The sequence below is a fragment of the Schistocerca nitens genome, chromosome 12 (assembly GCF_023898315.1).
Source record: "Schistocerca nitens isolate TAMUIC-IGC-003100 chromosome 12, iqSchNite1.1, whole genome shotgun sequence".
Classification (NCBI taxonomy): domain Eukaryota; kingdom Metazoa; phylum Arthropoda; class Insecta; order Orthoptera; family Acrididae; genus Schistocerca; species Schistocerca nitens.
This window is the reverse complement of record NC_064625.1, coordinates 124,203,450-124,223,744: the sequence shown is the minus strand read 5'-3', so window position 1 is coordinate 124,223,744 and position 20,295 is coordinate 124,203,450. Positions and strand designations below refer to the sequence as shown.

The window sequence follows — 20,295 nt, the reverse complement described above, 5'->3', positions numbered from 1 at the left end:
CATAATGAAAAGAAATCCAGTTCCTTATCAAGAAGAGATATCAGACTTTAACACAGGCAAAAATAATTTTTTTCCACCAAACAATTTTCGAAAAATTGGATGATAAATATTTCTTATCAGCTGAAACGCTGTCTCTCAGTACAGGCACCAATATTTGGCAAGCGGTACAACCGTAATAGAAGCAGTCCCAGCACGGAATGCTCAGAGATCACCTGTAGCAGCGAAAGGGTTAATACATTATTGCAGATATTTCAATTCCACTTTCAGAAACAGCTTCACAATGTCTTACTGAGTGTTAGGAATGAATGACAATCATTGTAATAACCATTTGGACTTGTGTTCATCACAATTCCAGATTGGTACGCAAGAATTCTCAAAGAAAACACAGCTGTAGTTTCATACCTGCCTCCATTCAATTGGACATAAAAAATGTTTGAACCAATTACGCTGACACACACAACAAGCTGGAAATGCTGTCTCCTTCATAAAATGTATTAACCAACTATAAAATTTAAGAAACAGTATCAAACAACATTTCAAGAAGAACGGCATACCTAACATTTTGCATAAATAAACAACAATCACCACCACAAATCTCCCAATAATGTTTTTGCTCAGGCCCTGGCTGGTTTTCACAAGGACTGTGTGCAAGAAAAGGCTTTTAAAAAGCACACAGATCAGTTTCGAGCTAACACAGCGACGCACAATTACATTAATGCTATATGGTGTTCACAAAATTTATCCATCAGCAAAATTAAACTTTTGTGAAGACAATATTTTCATTATTTGCAGGAGCAGGAAACAAATTAAACAGCTACCAAATTTAACAATGCAAGTCCTTCACATGGAGCTGACATGAGGGGCCCACGTTTCCCAAGACACTTACTAGTCAAGTATGGCAAGAAGAAAAGCTACTTTCTTTCTAGAAGTCTTGAGAACAGATGCCCTGGAATATAATAGCTGGAAGGCAACTTATTTAGGAAGTTCCAGCTATGGATCACCTCACTCACTATTTTCATGGCTGAAACACATCATTTTCCTCCTCGCTGATAGTAGTAGTGCCTACCTCGTAAGAACAAAGGTGACAACGTTTCTAATTCCTCTCTTTATGAGAAACAGACTTCAGCACTACATGCCTGTGCGAGGCAACTAAACAAAAACTTGAGTTTGAATTATTCTACTTACTAATAATAATAATAATAATAATAATAATAATAATCATCATCATCATCATCATCTCTAGATTCCAACTTCATGAAGCGTAATACCCTGTAACTGAACTACAACCTACTGTACGCCATCTTCGACAATGAATACAAAATTATTATTTCTACCCAACAACACCAACTGTGGATTACTGTGGCAGCACAGTTACATTTATATCTCTGAAATGTAAAGCAGAAGCAGAAATCAACTGTGTTCTGGCACTAGTGCAAGCGAAACAGTGTATCACGCAACTCCAATACATGACAACTAAAGCAACTGCTATGCTAGGTTCCTATGGGTACACAAATGGCTTGAAAATAGTGAGAGACAATACAGAGCTTTTGACAGTATCAGTTATTGCAGCAACAACATATTATGTTAATTTTAGTTCTGAAACCTGCAAATGTGTGTGTTTGTTGTTTCTTATGTTTCATAAGTAGTGCAGCAGCGGAAGGAATCTTCCACCTGGGCCGGAATGTTGGAGAAGCTGGACGCAGATGTCAGAAAGGCCGTGTACAGGAAGAAGATGCCAGAAGCTTCCCTTGGATGCTGTAGCCTATGTTTTTAATAATAAAATTATGTTTCATGTACGAAAATGTAATGCTGTAATGTTCAGTTCTATGTCAGAGTTTGATGTTAGCTCTTCTGAAAGAGCCACGCTCAATGGCAGATGTAGCAGTCATCTGTATATGGTGTTATGAAACAAGAAGTTTTGTGTCTTCTAAAAAGAAAAGTGTTACAGAATAATTTTGGAAACTGATGACTCCAGTATTTATACTGAGCTGTCTGTGAAGATCAGGATGGCCAGTTATTTTTACTGAATGAAAATTTATATACCTGATGATGCTAAAAGAGAGTAGTGATTAATCTCTGCCTAAATGTGTTTATGAGAAGTTATATGCACTGTGAATTTAGGGAAGATTTTCAAAGCATAGTGATCTGATAGGGAATATCAGTGAAACATTATCAGTTTTATTATTCGAGAAGTATCTAAACTGAACACAAACTATATAATTAGTAATTTCCTGTATTTGAGAATTTTAATGTGCTTACCAGAGATAATGGTGCTTACAGATCTTTGTTTGAACACTCATCCTCAGTTTGCGTAGTAATGTATAAACAAATAGAAGATCTCTAGTTTCACCTCACGTAACTACACCAAAAGATAATATTTCTGAAACATTTATACTATACAGTGCCCACAATTCAACCACTAAAGCTGAGTGAACTTGTCCAAATAATAATCTTACTAGTCTTCAGATATAGAGAGGTGTGGTTAGGCGAGATCTCTGAAGAAGGTAGTGGAACTTACTTTGCCTACGAGGTACATAAGATACACTCAGTGAAAAGAGTCTTTAAGCTTCTGATCACTAACAGACCTATAGACTGCAACATGACTGACCCCGAGATGATAATGCATCAAGAGTAATTCTGAAATTGCAACAGAATGTCACAAAAATAGACAGCTGTAAAAAGGAGATAACATCCTACAAACAACTTATACCAGCTGTGGATCTGTACTTTTGTTAAGAAGTTCCCACCGAGTTGATATCTGAGACAGCATACTTCAACACTAGTCTTCTTTCATTTCAGGCTAAATAATGACATCCATTCCCCCCCATGGTGTACCGTCTCACTTGTGTTTCACACATCATCATTATACATTAATGTCTTGGAAGCAGTTCCACAGTATTTTGCATCCAGTCTACTCTTTTCATCAGGTTATCAACAAACTTAACATATAAAATAGAGGGAAACACTCCACGCGGGAAAAATATATCTAAAAACACGGATGATGTGACTTACCGAACGAAAGTGCTGGCAGGTCGATAGACACACGAACATACACACAAACAAACACAAACATACACACAAAATTCAAGCTTTCGCAACAAACTGTTGCCTCATCAGGAAAGAGGGAAGGAGAGGGAAAGACGAAAGGAGACACACCGGCTGTTCAGAGCATCCTCCCTGCCACCACAAAACCATTACATTTACATGCAGTTTTTTCTAAATTTTCCCGAATTGCTCCACCCTTTAACGTGTTTTGGCAGCAACACAACCACATAACCTTTGTGCACATCGTTGTCTACCAACCTAAGTTCACCACAGGATCAACATAGCCCAGCTATAACCATCACCTTTTCGCCTTTTTTTACATCAGATCTCCAGTTGTTTTCTAGTTCACCTTATCTCTCGCCATATATTTTTATTTTTATTTTCATTTTCATTTCAGCCTCATGTTACACTTTCCACCTTCTAATACCATGTCACCCTCACAACATCCCCACAACGACCCCATTAAGTTTTATTTACATTGCCTCCGCAAACATGCCTTCGCCCTAGCCAGATTACACTCCCATATTTTATTTTCCCAGGCTTGTCTGACATTTGGCATTACCCCCAAAGGCCTCACACTAAAAGTTCCCATCTCTGGCTGTAATCCTCCTTTCCATCAGTCCCTATACCAGTTCCAAACTGAACAATCCATTGCCCTCACCCACCTAATCCTTCACCTACACATCAACTCAGCCAATGAACACACCCATCAACTCCTATCCTTAATAAAAGTCCTCAATCTTTCCTCTCCCACATCCACACCGGCTGTTCAGAGCATCCTCCTATTGGAATGACTCCTTACCCTCTCCCTAAAACCGGTGTGTCCCTCTCCTTCCCTCTTTCCTGATGAGGCAACAGTTTGTTGCGAAAGCTTGAATTTTGTGTGTATGTTTGTGTTTGTTTGTGTGTCTATCGACCTGCCAGCACTTTCGTTCGGTAAGTCACATCATCTGTGTTTTTAGATATATATATACACTCTTGCCTGAACACATTTTCTGCTGTCACGACGTATGTTTAAACAACAGAATAACAGTGAACACCACATAGTTACTGCAATGGCAAAAAGCCCACATTTGGCTTGGTTGTGTAACAATAATCTTTTATTTTCAGAACTGTTACATAGCTCCTCCTTCAGGCTACCTGCAGATATGGGAAAGAAAGAGAAAATATGCATGAGCACTGAAGGTAGGACAGAACACATACAAACTGGGGACAGGGAGTGTGAAAGGAAATGTAACATCAGATCTACTGCAGTTGTTCCCAGTACACGGGAGCTCCCAGTATGTGACAAAAACTGTTAAAATGCTGCCAGTACCGACAAATTATATTCCAGACTATAACACAACACAGACAGATAAAAAAATCTAATCACTAAGAAGCCACAGGAGAAGGAACATAAAGAACATATTGAAATGCATAAGCGTAAGCTTTCAGAGTCAGTGGCTCCTCCTCCTAGCATAAGGGTTAAAGGGAAAGGGAGAGTGATGAAGAAAAGGATTGTTGAGGTTCAGGACATGGAGAGAGTTACATAAAAATCACCCAGAACCCTAGATCAGGGGTTCAGAATCTCAACTGCCATAAGGTGGGGCCACTGGTTCTGAAATCTTGCACATTTCAGTGTATTTTGTGTGTTTTCTCTCCTGCTGCCACTTGACTAAATTCTATGCCAAACAAGCTCAAGGATTACAATTAAAAATTATTACTACGAAGGTGACTGTACAGCAAACTGCCATTCTTGCTAAGAAACATACTGCCAAAAAAATGAATTAGAAAAGCTGATAGACACACTATAAAATACAGAGATTCAATTTCAGTCAATTTTTAATTGCTGCACACACAGCAACAAAACAAAATGGGACTAATATGATTTGAACATCTACAATGGTGTGCAATGAAAGTACATTTACTACTGTACAAATTAAATGTGAAGTAAGTAACACACTATAGTCCACATTGTGATATGCGAGGTAGATTCAGAAAATAAGTTACACTTTCTATTTTGGACAAGAAATTTGTTTGTGCCAAATGTACTGCAGCTCAGCAAGGACTGCAGAAAGCACAAGAATTTTCAACAGTGAATCTGTCTCCTCAAGCAACACTGTAACAGTTTGCAATAGTTTTCCAACTATCAGACAACAGATGATTGGCTACTTAACCAAGTAAGCACCACTGCTTGCCGCTGTCCATTATTGTCAACATGTTATCCATCCATACATTCTTCAAGCTCTGTCGTATACATGGTATCTATATAGCAAAACACGTAGATTATTTAATAACACAATGAAGTATTTCAGTACTGCTGTTTACTTATTAAAAATTCCGAGCTGTTGGTAAAGTATGGGGTTAAACAATCTTCAAGCACACCAAGGAAACACATTAATTCCTACAATCTCTGAAATGTGCACGTCATTCACTAGCGACAGGTAGTGTGTATAAAGTTCTGTGCCTCTGTCGTCAGGTATGTATCAGAAACACAAAATAATTATGAACACCTATTCGGCAAAACACTAGAGGAACATTCACGTGGACAAACTGATAAGTCAGTGGTAGCGAAACGCACTTTGTAGTGTGAAGAAAATGAAATCAAATTTCCTGAGACTAGCATTTGGAGTTCGATGACACATTAACATGTGAGCTTGTATTGATGGGCAGTATCAATTTATGGAGAGAAATGGAGTTAAATAAAGTAAAATATGGACACCGACTTTGCAGAAAGAAAAGAGTTCTAACAATTTATTACTTGTAATTGATAATGGTGTTATCAACTGGAGACAATCATACACGTTACTTCATGAACTGTGCTGTGATCTATACAGGTCATTACATTTCTATAAATTCAGGGCCCTCTGAGCTTTCTACATAGTTGTCAGTTTCATCTCTCAATATGTCTCCTGCAGATGGGGACTAAAGGTTAGTGAATAGTTTTATGCATCAACTCTGGTCTTCCAGCCCGAAAATTTTAAAAGAAGAACTGTATAGTGTTGATACTTATTTTTCTATGTCCTCCATCAGTAAGGAAGAAAGAAGACTAAATGTGCCATGTCAGATGAATGAAACTGTACACAAGTATACCAAATGCAAAAGTCTGCACGAATGCAGGTATCTATTTCATCCACTAGAGGTGCCCGAAAACAAACTCTACCAGCTTTGAAATTGATTGTGAACATTTTTACATCAATAACACAGCTGAGGCAAAAGTTGTTTTTGTCTAGACATTTCACACCATATTCTGACTATTTGCTGATGCTCTATGCCATTGTGGTAAATGAGCCCGATGTCAATTATTTATATAAAAGAAATGACAAGCAATACATAGTTATTCAAAAGATGAACATAAATTAATTTTTATTTCATTCAATATAAATTGTACACAAATAAGCTACACATCATTAGGAGAAGAGACTGCAGCTTCGACCATCACTCCTAGAGTGTTGATACTTGTGGAAAGGACCACTGGGGTGCTGACGGTAATAGATAGTTGCAAAATGGCTACTGTGGAGCTCAGTGTTTTCTGCATTCTAGAATTAGGAATAAATGAGTCAGTAAATGCAGTGAAGGGGACAATTGTTCTTCGATTCAACATTGAACCACCAACCACAAAGAGCACATTCTTAAAATATTTTTTATCAACTTTGACAAACTGCATGTCTCTGCAAAGAATGAAGCTGGGGCCAACTGGATGACATGGGATGAACTGAAGAAATTAAAGTATGACCACCTTATGAGTTAACTTATATATTTTGCATAATACATACATATGAGTATTACATTACAAGGAATTTCTCCCTATTATTGGGTGCAACTTCTGTACAAAATATAGGCAGGTTTCCACACCAAAGGCTTTCACCATACAATTTTAAAATTTCACTTATTGTTAGAAGTTTTCCACTTATGATGGAAGCCTATTAAAAACGGAATTTGCAGAGCAGCATGTACCTTTCTGTACGATGCTCCGGACAGTGTTCTCCGAGAGAGTGAGAGAGAGAGAGAGAGAGAGAGAGAGAAAACGTAGTTCTTTTTAATGAATCCTTATTATTGATCACAAATTCCACAAGGGCACAAATGAACAGGGAGGGCAAATTTAGAAGTCACTCAAACACTGAACCAAACAAAGTTTGTAAACAGGCTCTGTATTTTGTCCTGGTATTTCTGCTTTCAGCTAAGAATATCCATTCTGAAAACACATTGTTACCCAAGAGTGTGGTAGCAAAGGAAATAAAACTGAAAATTAGGAATATAAACAAGTGCAAAAAATAAGTAAAGAAGATTAAAACTGTGTGCTAGACCGAGAATCAATCTCAGAGCTAAGTCTTTTGTTGGCAATGCTCTTACTGGCTGAACATCCAAGCTCTAAACTCTATCATAAGTTGTTTGAGGATAAGTTAGCGACTAGAATCGTTGTTCACGAAATTCATGAATCCAAGTTTCAGAGCCAGTTTGGCACATGGAAATTTCATGATGATGCCCACTTTGTAAAGAAAATAATCATGATTCCACACTGATATTATTTCATGATATAAATGTCCACAGCTGCAGCTGACTATTTATTTTGTCATGATATCAATTTAGATGTGAGCTAACCCTTAATTTGAGGGTTAATATGATGGAAACTGATGGTTTGGTTTCCACGCACACATGTAATTCTGTCATTCAGTTCCATATTTTGTGATCTCTCTACAGTTTTCAAGCCTGGATGATAGGTTCACAACTGGTTATGATGGAATAAATAAGTCAACTGCAGCTGAGAAAGCATTACTTCCTGAAACAGTTTCAAAATAGCACGCATCCTGCTAAAAAGTAAGTTCTGTCTGGAAAGATGACAAGATGTTGGATTTCAGAGTCAGAGACAGTGGATATTATTTTATGGCAAAAACAGCAGCTATCCATTTCTATGTAAGATCTCAAGTGCAGCACTCTGAAGAAAGACTTTCAGCCATTAAAACTTAGTTTTCCAATTCTTTGATAAAATTGTTATAGTACAATGTTACTTTTAAAAAAGTGTAACTTAATTTCTGAATTGTCAACATAAAAAAGATAGTATGTCATAGCTTTTTGTACAATGAGCATTTTTTTTTAAAAATAGTAACACACCACACATACTTAATGCCTTGTTGCTTACATTGGTTCAAGGTATTATTTTTCCCAGACCAACAGCAGAGGTCTGCTGACACAAAAATAATATTAAGATCATAAGTTCACCATACAACTGAAAACACATAAAACTAATAATACATCAAACTAACTACATTAAAATGAAAACATAATTTACAGTTTTGCATGAAAAATACTGTCCACTCGTCACTAAAATGGGCTTAATACTAAATGATGGTATGTGTCACATCCATATGAATATTACTGTAAAAAATAAAACAAAATAATGTAAATGAATATCAGATCATCCAAAACAGAGGCAAAATTGACACTTAAACTTGTAAAATATGCTCCTGCTGCAAAGTCAAAATGTTCTGTAATGAGAAGTGCCTTTCTTTGAGGAGAACTGCTAAAATGTTTGAAAGAATCGGAAAAAATCTGACTCTTATTTTTTGGTAAAACAAAGTTGTGATGCCGTACTCAGTAGTTAATGATCAATCACGCAATATCCTCGCACAGCGAAGACAAATACATAAAACTTAAAATCTGAAATATTACACTGACTAAATTAAATTAGGTAACACACTGCAATATAGCACTTCTTAACTTCCGTCTGATACACTGTCTGACAAACACTACCTACCAACTGGCTGCGACAAATCTCGACATGTCAATCTCCGGCATAAACCAAGCAATATAAAAAAAAAAGTACTTGCCAAGCTCAGTTTTTAAACTACTTATAATTTAACACTACATTTCCTTGGTTTTCTGCAGCATGAAATTAGTCTTCTTTCTCTTCTTTGGCAGACAGGAATAATTTCTGGACACTGCAGGTCAGTTTGTCTGCAAAAATTCAGTGGAAGTGTAATATTAATTTACGTTCAAACATTCTAACTGTAAAAGCAATAGTTCTGATTAACACTTATACCTAAGAGACAAGGAGCATTTAAGATAAGTGTTGAAAGTTTAACACCTATCAAGAAATGAGAGCATATTTCCTCAACAGGCTTACAGTCAATCAGGGTTACTTTGTACCACTTACTAGTTTCGTTTCAAATGGCTGCTGCTCCACCTACTTGCATTATTTTGCACTAAAAGTAACTGTTCTATTACCTCTGTGATGTTTAGTTAGCATTTCAGTTGCCTTTCCAACTTCCTACAAGTCCTTAGGCTTGGATTAGCCTTTAATTGTGTTGCCTATGAAAAGAGTGTCAGACTACAGTGATTTAAGTTGAACAATCCCAGATTGATACAAATACTTTGATATTTCAAAGTACACCTACAGTACTGAATAAAGAACTTCCTTTTCCTTTTGGCACAATCTAGATTTACCCAGAGCATTAGATGTAGGGAAAAAATATTTTGTTTTTTATGGCTGGTCTAAATTGATCCTGAATACCAAAGTAACTTTGTATCAGCATTAAAACTGAAATTTTGCTCTAACAGGGCATAGTTAGTACACATTTTCACTTTTCCAAGCACTCAGTAATTATACAGGGTGATTCAAAAATGCATGTAAATATTTTAAGGGTGTATTTGTGAGGTAAATATAAGACAAAAATGTTCTATAAATGTTTTTCCATAAACGTTTAATTCCAGAGTTATCGTTAAATACGAAAGTCATGTCCGTATCAAAACGACGGCAGTGCAAGCAGCAGGATGCCATATTCTGGTACGTAATTCACATACGTATCTCCCAACAGTTGATTCGAAACTGCATGAATAGTGTTTGTTTTTGTTTGCACGTGATGTTTACTCCTACTGTACGGAAGATGGCGCTGATGTTGTTGGTAACGGAAAAGTACGTCCTGTCGTTCATTCATCGTCGGAAGGCTAAAGGTTTCGTGCACATGATGTACTCAAACAGTGAGTATGCTGATATGCACCTTGTGTATGGTGCAGCAGATGGAAATGCACTTGCAGCAAGACGAAGGTACAGTGAGCTGTTTCCAGGAAGACGGTTACCAAGTCATCAGACGTTTGTATCTGTGGACAGACGTATGCGGGAGTATAGCATTCGTCCTGGGCCACATTCAGGTCGACCACTTGAGCATGCAGTGAACGTCGAGGAACATGTTTTGGACCTGGTAGACCAAGATCCATCTATCAGTACGAGACAAATTAGTGCAGCTGTACGACTTCCACAATCTACTGTATGGCGGCTGCTTCGGAGACAACAGTTGCATCCATTTCACCTGCAAAAAGTGCACGAATTGACACCTGAAGACTATCCTCGCCGTCAGCAATTCTGCCAGTGGTTACAAGAGCGTCATTTGAATGATCCAATGTTCATTCGGCGGATATTATTCACAGATGAGGTCATGTTTACTCGTGCGGGTGTAATCAATTCGCATAATATGCACCAGTGGGCTGTCGAGAATCCTGGCGCGAGAATTGTGCGTGGATATCAACATCAATTCTCCATAAACATTTGGTGTGGTATTGTGGGGAATTACTTACTCGGACCTCATGTTCTGCCTCCAAGGCTGAATGGGCACGCGTACTGCGAATTTTTGGAGGGAGAATTGCCTGGATTGTTACAGGATGTCCCTCTTGCAACACGAGCCACCATGTGGTTTATGCACGATGGTGCTCCCGCCCATTACAGCCGCAACGTAAGGGCGTACCTCAATTCTGCGTATCCACATCGATGGATAGGTCGCGGAGGACCAATTGCTTGGCCAGCCAGATCACCTGACCTGAACCCTTTAGACTTTTATTTATGGGGCCGACTAAAGACATTGGTGTATTCTTCTGCAGTACCGAACAGAGAAGTGCTACAACAAAGAATTGAAGGTGGTTGTGAAATTCTTCGTGGAGAGTTGAACGGACTGTGTAATGTGCAGAGATCATTGATGCGACGAGCACGGGTCTGTCTGCAAGTTCAGGGACAGCGTTTTGAACATGCATTGCATTAAGATTTGTGCAAATACAGTACAGTACAGTACAGTCTGTAAAATGCTTCAATTTTCCTTAGTTATTGTGCATTGCTGTAGTTCAATCAACAGGACCTAAATTAATACAGTGTTCGCGAGGAATTGTTTCAGTTTGTTACGTCACGTTTATTTATCAGTTTGCGTTGTTAGTCCAAATGCACTGTAATTAAACTGTGAACTCTGGGAATTAAATACCTTACGTTGTATTGAATGTATTATCCTGTTTTGTTCATAACTCTGTAATAAGCCAAGTATGGAAAAAATTGTATAGAACATTTTTGTCTTATATTTACCTCACAAATACACCCTTGAAATATTTACATGCATTTTTGAATCACCCTGTATACGTACAATGTTACAATGTCTGTTGCAGTGCGTAATTCATTTTATCGCCGATATTTTCAAAAAAAATGGTAAAAAGTGGTACAAAGTTACCCTCACTGACTGTACAGAACACAGTAAAATGGGTACTTCCTTGTGGAATAGAGAGGGAGAGGTTAGGGAAGGGCCGGTCACTCACATCATAGGATCAGTGGGAGGCACCTTCAGTAAGAGCAAGGGGGGGGGGGGGGGGGAGAGCCATCAGAGAGGTGCCTCTATGTGTAAGCACTATTCTGAGATGATACATACAAAAAACAGCTGAGAAGTGGAACAAACAATGCAGTTAAACACGACAATAGGGAAACACAAGAGGGTGGGCGGTGGGGAGGGGGGGAGTGATCAGAGGGGAGGGGGGTGGGGGGGAGTGTAGGGTGATTCCAATGTTCCAATGAAAACCTTGAAAGAGCAATAATATTCCTAAATTTTTATTACTGATTTGTCACAAGTTATCTTTGTGTTCTGACAAATGACCATAGTTGGCAGCGTAAGGAGCATCAATGCAATGATGGCCATCCCACTGTCGACTGGTACCATATTGGAACTGTCACCTGTTATGTGTTTTTCAAGTAGCGAAGCTGTTAACCAATGGAAATGCACTGCAGGATGAAAACACGAAACGGTGTTTCATGTATGGTCCTGCAGCAAGCGTGAGCAGTGCAGAAAGTCTAAAAGAGGCGTAACTTCTGTGTACGATGCTCTGCATCTTGGCCGTGCACACCACGTAGAGGCTAACAAAAATATGGTCACAGTGAAAGATGATATTGGTGTTTGACACACAAAACTGTACACAGTGCATGGCAATTTGATCAAGTTTTTGCAAAGTGTCTGGAAAGAACTTAAGTATGATTTCCGGGTTGAAGGTAATGGATATATGGACATAATTGTCACAGGAGATGAACCCTGAATGCACTATTGAGCAGGAAACGGCACCATAGCTCTCTGCAAAAAATTTACATACACTGACATCGGCAGGAAAAGTTGTGCTCAGTGCCTTTTGGCATTACACTGAAAGGAGATTACCAGTGAACAGTAATTCACCCTCAGCTCTGAAAAATCACCTTCGCCCTGCAATTGGGAGGAAACGACAAGGACTTGTGCAGGTGTTTTGTTGCAACATGACAATGCTCAGCCCTACACTGCCTGTTTAACCGTAACAGCAATACAGGATATAAACTCTCGATGTTTCAAACAGTAATGTTACTGATCACAACTAGTGCCCAGTGACTTTCCAAGATTTGGACGGCTCACAGAAGTGCTGGGAGGCAAGCATTTCAGAAGTGACACAGAGGAAAAAAATCACAACTGCATTCACACTCTGCAGAATTTAGCTCAAAAGATAGCCATGCACTTCCATAGCAGTGGAATGCTTACGTTACACGTCATGGGGATTATACTGAAAATGATATGTCTGCAATTTTTCTCTGTCTGAAACACACCGAAGAGCCAAAAAAAACTGCTACACCTGTCTAATATCGTGTAGGGCCCCCGCAAGCACACAAAACTGCCGCAACACGGACTTGATTAATACGAAGATGGTATCTGTTCTTTCGGAAATGTCCGAAACGACAGATACCATCGGTGACCGTGCAGCACTCTAGAATGCAATGATAATTAAATCAAGACCCTATGCTGCCGACAGGTGTCGATATACAGCTACGGAGACAGTTGAAAATGTGTGGCCCGACCGGGAGTCTAACTTGGGATCTCCTGCTTACATGGCAGAAGCTCCATTCATCTGAGCCACCGAGGGCACAGAGGGCAGTGTGACTGCAGAGACTCATCCCTTGCACGCTACCCGTGAGACCCACATTCCCAACTTAATGTCCACACACTACATTCGTAGTGCCCCTGCCCATTACACTCATTACTCACGGCAGACAATCTCAGCGAGTCCCGTAAGAGTTCGGGCAATACGGGTGAATCTGCACAGGAGGAGGTCAATGGCTGGTTAGCCTTAACTATATGAAGATGGTATCTGTTCTTTCGGACAGTGTTGCTAGTGAGTGCACTGCTTTGTGATATCCATCAGATTGCTTTGATTCTTTGTAAAAAGATTGAATATTTACTTTCTGTGATCAGTGTAAAACATATTGTGTTTATTTGTGTACATAGCTTATAAGAAGCAATCTGATGTGGATACCACAAGCAGTGCACTCACCAGTACTGCATCTACCTACACTTGGTCTGCAGTATAATGTCCTCATAACACCTCCATCTGATGATGAACCTACAGTGGCCCGAAAACATGTTCACTGTTGAATAAATCGTAAAAAAGTGAGCAGTTGCATATTTATTACCAGATAATTGCCAATTTAAATGACAGTCACAGTTCGTCATCCACAATGGATATACTGAAAGCTATTTTCATTCCTACACAATCACATTCTGACATATTTTCCTGTTGGCAAATTTCAAATTATAACTTCTGCCTTCACCTTCCAACACAGGGCAATATTTCACGTGCTTGTAGCACGACGACATAGATAGATGCGTTAGAAATGAGCTTTCTTTTTGCATGCTGAAAATTCTTTCCTCCTGGATCTTTGCAAAGCAAAAAATTAGCAAATACAGTGGGGTAACTGCAGAGGGTAGAATAAGACTAATGGTTTTGTTGGTTAAGATTCATACCATTGCAAAAAGCTATTTCGATTCTTGGTTTCTGAAGATTCCTACATGACCTGTGACAGGGAGTTCAGCATAACTGAAGAGGGGAAAAAAAGCAGTGTAAGATTACGGTTCCAGAAGAATTCGCTAAAATGATTCACAATGTAATAGTCTTCAAGCCCTATAAAGTAATTACAGTAAAACCTGACAACTTTTTTGATTTTTCTGCTCAAGTTGATATGTGTTCGAGTGTAACTAATCTTGAAATAAGCACCCTCAGCTGGATTCAAGTCTCAAGAGAGGTTTCCCCAGTCGTTCAATCAACTTTAAATGTTGAAAGAATATAATATACTCAAAAGTGGTTCGCAATGAGGCAAAAAGAATGACTTAAAATCAATTATGGGCTTTCTGGATGAAAAGTATAATCCTTATTATCAGGAACTTTGTGCCTAAGAAAAACGAGTTTCGCAACTACGTTTATGTTTCTATTTCGACAATGTATAAATTGAAACTTCCTGGCAGATTAAAACTGTGTGCCAGACCGAGACTCGAACTTGGGACCTCTGCCTTTTGCGGGCAAGTGCTCTACCATCTGAGCTACCCAAGCACGACTCACGCCCCATCCTCACAGCTTCACTCCTGCCAGTATCTCGTCTCCTACCTTCCAAACTTTACGGAAGCTCTTCTGCGAACCATGCAGAACTAGCACTCCTGAAAGAGAGGATATTGCGGAGACATGGCTTAGCCACAGCCTGGGGGATGTTTCCAGAATGAAATTTTCACTCTGCAGCGGAGTGTGTGCTGATATGAAACTTCCTGGCAGATTAAAACTATGTGCCAGACCGAGACTCGAACTCCTGCTTGGGTAGCTCAGATGGTAGAGCACTTGCCCGCGAAAGGCAAAGGTCCCGAGTTCGAGTCTCGGTCTGGCACACAGTTTTAATCTACCAGGAAGTTTCATATCAGCGCACATTCTGCTGCAGAATGAAAATCTCATTCTGGAATGTATAAACTACTAATTTACAAACAATACTACGATTAATAGTTAAAATCCAGTTTATAATATATTGAGTGGATTTCTTCAATTTGGAAGTACGGTTTTTAATAAAGTGAGTACTAGAGTCATTACAAATTTTCTTTCTTCTTTTTCAGAAAAAATTCATTTTTGGTACTTTCTTCCTTTCCCATGTCTATGCCTCACATCTGTATCACCCGTTTTGAATTACAGCACCGACAGACAGTCTCTTACAATAGAAAACATTTAAAAACATGGGGTACATATTGTAGTTTCTAGACTTTAACAGACAGATGCCAACTGAATAAAATAATTTGGAACATCAGTATACATTATTATCAGAAACAAGAACAACACTACATTTTTTGACCATCTGTGCAGCAGTGAGAGATGCACAAGTGGTCGGTTATTCAGTCCCTCATTCAAGAGGTAGTTTATCTGGAGTTAGTTATGTCTGCCAGAAATTTGGTTATATTTCAAAAGTAAGTAGGAGTTGTCTAACCGAGACATTAAAAGAATACTCATGTCAGAGCAGAGAAGTTATTGAAAGAGAAATAAATATAAACAGGTCTACCAGGTACGTAAATCAAAGCAGATGACGGCCTCCCAGGGCTCATCTGCAGCCGACCGCCACCAACCCGATAGAGGACAGAGACAGCTGCAGAGTAAAGAAAGCCTTCTGGGCAGGACAACTGTAACAGTAAAAGTGAGAAGGCCAAAAACGTTACGGACATCAGACAGATTGTCAATAATGAAATGTGGTGAGGGAAGTAGCCAGGCAAGTAGATGGGTGGGGCCGGCGAGCGTCCTCCGGCGCTCTGCATGTGACAGGAGTGACCTGGTCCACAGCTGTCCCACCCCCAGTCCGTTACGGTCAAAGTGTTGAAGAGGGAATGGCACCAGCTAGTCATTTGAGGACTACCACTACAGTGGAAAATAGTGTGCAGCAGAAAAGGTGATGACCACGTCCAAAAGCGATTAAAACGGGGACAAGAGAGGCAGCTGGCTTCCCCCAGACCCTACGCTGCAGGAGATGACGTTGCCTCTACTGCTCTGTCCTCACCCCTACAGCAGTCTGAAATACTATATCTGAGACTAAAAATCACTTTTGTGGAGAGCCAGTTCGACTGTCCACAATTCTTCTGCCGACGTTACAGTCGAAGAATCCTGAAGACCATGCTCGGATTGGAAAGTCAGGACGGGGGCGTTTGAAGAAAGTAAAATTTTCTCATGCTGAGAAATTAGAAGAAGTGATCTGTTTTACTCGATAAAAACTTTCTAAAGCCGAGATTGCATTAATATTTCGTTATTTACAAATGACCAATTTCGAGACACTTTGCTGTTATCTTCGGGTCCTCGAGACTTTATGTTATAAAATGTGTTCATTCCGAGCTGGACCTCAAGTCAAGCTGAGGTCCAACTCAAAATGAACACATTTTACTACACAAAATTTTGAAGATCTGAAGACAATAGCAGTAGTGTCTGTTGAAACCGGTCATTAGTAAATAAAGAAATATTTATGCAATTTTGTCTTCGAAAAGGTTTTACTGAAGAAGGTAGGCAGAGATCTCAGCAGAATGCCTCCATGCAAATTCTGACTGGTAATCTTATCTGAGGGCAGGTGTCAGGTGGTCAATGACCCTCTTATGCAAAAAAAGACAAAGACAATTAGCAAACTGTTGGATAGTAACTGCATAAGTAAACAAGAGTTTCTAATAACAAAACAAGAGGGAAGGTGACAACCTGCGCTCTAATAATCATTTGAGATGTTGGGAAAACTAACAAATTGATCAGGTAACAGGCCCACAATTGTGACCAGAGTGGAAAGGAGAAATGGAGGTGGATGGGACATGACGCTGGGTTAACGGATGCTCCGGAGACTGAGGAAGTTACTTGCTGCATTTTGAGAGATAAACCGTGGAAATAACAACCCGTTTAGTTTAATTCGAGTGCTGATCTCAATCTTCCTCAAATTATAATATTTACACGACTTCTAGAATTTCTCCTCTCAATTCACATTCTTGACCACACTTCTGTTTTTCCTTTACTTATTAACTTCCATCTTTGCAATGTAACAGTTAATAAATTTCTTCTAAAAGTCAGCACTTCAGACAGACATTTCATCACCATTTTACCACACACATTATCCTCTGCAATAGATTTGGTGTGAAATATAACCCTACTCGATTCTCACTAGTCAACAGTCTAAAGCACCTCCGAGCACACTTGCGGTGTAACTCTTTCTGCATTACATGTGCGTGGCTACAAAAGACTGGTAGAGATTCCAACTTACCGAGGCCACTGAGGAACCAGGCAGGCTTGTCCTGCCACACCACCCCCATGTAGTACACCGGCACACCTGTCACGGTTATCAACACGCCCATACCCACCTCGTACGGGCGCTCGTAGAATGGCACGAAGACGAGGAAAGCGCATATCAGCACAAAGGTTATGGGAATCCATAACGCCACCTGCAACAAAGAGCCACATTACAATGCAAATACATCTCGTGATGTACAAGAAACATTTTCATTTTTTATAATGATAGTAGCAGAAGTAATGAATTAAAATTTGTGCCAAGGCCTGGGCTTGAACCCAGGCCTCCTGCTTGCCACGCAGATGTGCTAACCCCTACACCACTGTGGCTACCACATCTGCACGGACTACCTCAGTCCAGTGTCCTCTTTAACACAAACTCCATTTCACATCTTCAGCCCATTTTCACCTTCTCCAGTTGTCAGTATTGCCAAGGCTCTCCGATATTGGCGATAAAGTTGAAACTCTTATATTTCCAGGAAAATGTAATTCCATCAGATAAATACACTGAAGAGCCAAAGAAACTGCTACACCTGCCTAATATCGTGTAGGGCCCCCGTGAGCACACAGAAGTGCCACAACACAATGGTGTGGACTCGACTAATGTCTGAAGTAGTGCTGGGGGGAATTGACACCATGAATCCTGCAAGGATGTCCATAAATCTGTAAGAATATAAGGGGGTGGAGATCTCCTCTTAACAGCACATTGCAAGGCGTATGCTCAATAATGTTCATGTCTTGGGAGGTCGGTGGGCAGCAGAAGTGTTTAAACCAAGAACAGTGCTCTCGGAGCCACTATGTAGCAATTATGGACGTGTGGGGTGTCGCACTGTACTGCTGGAATTGCCCAAGTCTGTCAGAATGCACATTGGACATGAATGGATACAGGTGATCAGACAGGATGCTTACATACATATCACCTTTCAGAGTCATATCTTGTCGTATCAGGATTCTCATACCACTCCAACTACACACGCCCCACACCATTACAGAGCCTCCATCAGCTTGAACAGTCCCCTGCCGACATGCAGGGTCCACAGATTCGTGAGGTTGTCTCCATACCCGTACGCGTCCATCTGCTCGATACAATTTGAAATGAGACTCATCTGACCAGGCATCACGTTTCCATGCCCAGGCGAGGCATAAAGCTTTGTCTCGTGCAGTCATCAAGGGTACACGAGTAGGCCTTCGGCTCCAAAAGTCCATATCGATGATGTTTCGTCGAACGGTTCACACGCTGACACTTGTTGGTGGTCCAGCATTGAAATCTGCAGCAATTTGCAAAAGGGTTGCATTCCTATCACGTTGAACGATTCTCTTCAGTTGTCGTGGGCCCTATTGTTGCAGAATCTTTTTTTGTCTGCAGTGATGTCGGAGATTTGAAGTTTTACTGGATTCCTGATACTCACAGTACACTTGTGAAATGGTCATATGGGAAAATCCCCACTTCATCATTACCTTGGAGATGCTGTGTCCCATCGCTCGTGTACCGATGGTAACATCACATTCAAACTCGAGCATCTTTGAAACTAGCCATTGTAGCAGCAGTAACTGATCTAATTTTGTTTCTTGTCAGCTGAGATATACTAGCCATAACCAGTAGTTTCACCACAGTTTTTAAAACACTGATAACTTATATGGAATAATATTCACATAATTAACATACTTTGAAATATTAGTTTTGTAAAATTTGTGATTTATAATAATCAACAAAATTAAATAACAATGCTAGAATGCAGAATTCCCCGACATTTTCCTTTTTTTTTCTAGGTAAAATGTAAGTGCCTGAGAATTCCAGGTTTTCCATCTATTCCAGAAGAATTGCCACCCTAGAAATGTAACATTCAGTTAACACACCTTAATTGGTCTGTCCATTTCAGGCCTCTTCCAGCGCAACCACAGTATTCCAGCAACCGATAACATGATGAAGAACGACTCGACAAAGCTCGAGTACGTTATAAGTACGTGAACGTCACTTGTGCACAGCATGATGAGTGAAAGTAGATTCTGTTGGAACAAAATGACAAGATTAAAAGTAAAATGAAACTCTTTCAGGGGTACGTGTGGAGCAGGAGTGGGTCATCTACTACATACCAGGAAGACTAGAGAAGGGGTCGGGGTGAGGCGCTTGACATTGATGTGAGACAGCATGGCCGGGAAGTGGCCGTACCGGGCACCGACAAAGCACATCCTGTTGAAAGATGAGAGCCACTTCATCAATAATAGTGTACAACAAACGTTGAGGACAAGTATTCATTTCACAATAAAAACTGTAAATTTCTGATACATAATGAACGTTTCATTATACCCTGGTTAGAAGGCTGAGAAAATCTGCATTTTATATGGTGAACTTTCAAATGTCTAGTTTCTCACACGTTAAACTATCCACATAATTGATAAAAATCTTAGAAACGCACTTTACAACATTTTTGGAATAACACTGGCAGCTGTATCACCTCAATAACATCTTCCCCAGATGTAAAATTAGTGTCTTTTGAACTGCAGAGCTAAATCCAACAAAATTTGAGTGACCTAGAAGTGTACAAGACTAAAAATTCAAATTCCTTCCGAACAGAATAAAAGGAAAAAGGAGACAACACAGCCATTCAAACTTGAAAGTCAAACACATGCAACCCCATTGTGATTAAATATATTAGGCTCTACGGTTATAGAACTAATGTGTAGGCTGGAGCGAGAGCACAATCTTCACAGTATGTGAGAATGAATATTTCCTAAAAGTAAAATGGCACGAGTGAAGATAAATGATATACGATATTTTCCCAGTTATAAGATGAGGTTTTTTCCAAATTCATCATTAAAAAATACAGGGTCATCTTACATTTGCAGATTAAATTATCACTTCTGAGATCAACAGTTTTACGTTGTGCAATAGACTAATACAGAGGT

The 20,295-nt window shown here is 39.7% G+C and overlaps 1 protein-coding gene across 1 annotated transcript in view; it reads right to left on the bottom strand.

Annotated features, from left to right (window-relative positions):
• Positions 1 to 4,023: 4,023 nt before the first annotated feature.
• Positions 4,024 to 20,295, bottom strand: part of LOC126215058 (Y+L amino acid transporter 2) — a 78,104-nt gene continuing 61,832 nt past the window's right edge. The window contains exons 9-12 of the mRNA XM_049941707.1: positions 19,483 to 19,579; positions 19,246 to 19,395; positions 17,366 to 17,543; positions 4,024 to 8,979 (exon numbers count right to left, since the gene is read on the bottom strand). Coding sequence (XP_049797664.1) covers positions 8,918 to 8,979; positions 17,366 to 17,543; positions 19,246 to 19,395; positions 19,483 to 19,579 — 487 coding nt within the window. The 3' untranslated portion in view covers positions 4,024 to 8,917. The remainder of the gene's footprint in view (positions 8,980 to 17,365; positions 17,544 to 19,245; positions 19,396 to 19,482; positions 19,580 to 20,295) is intronic.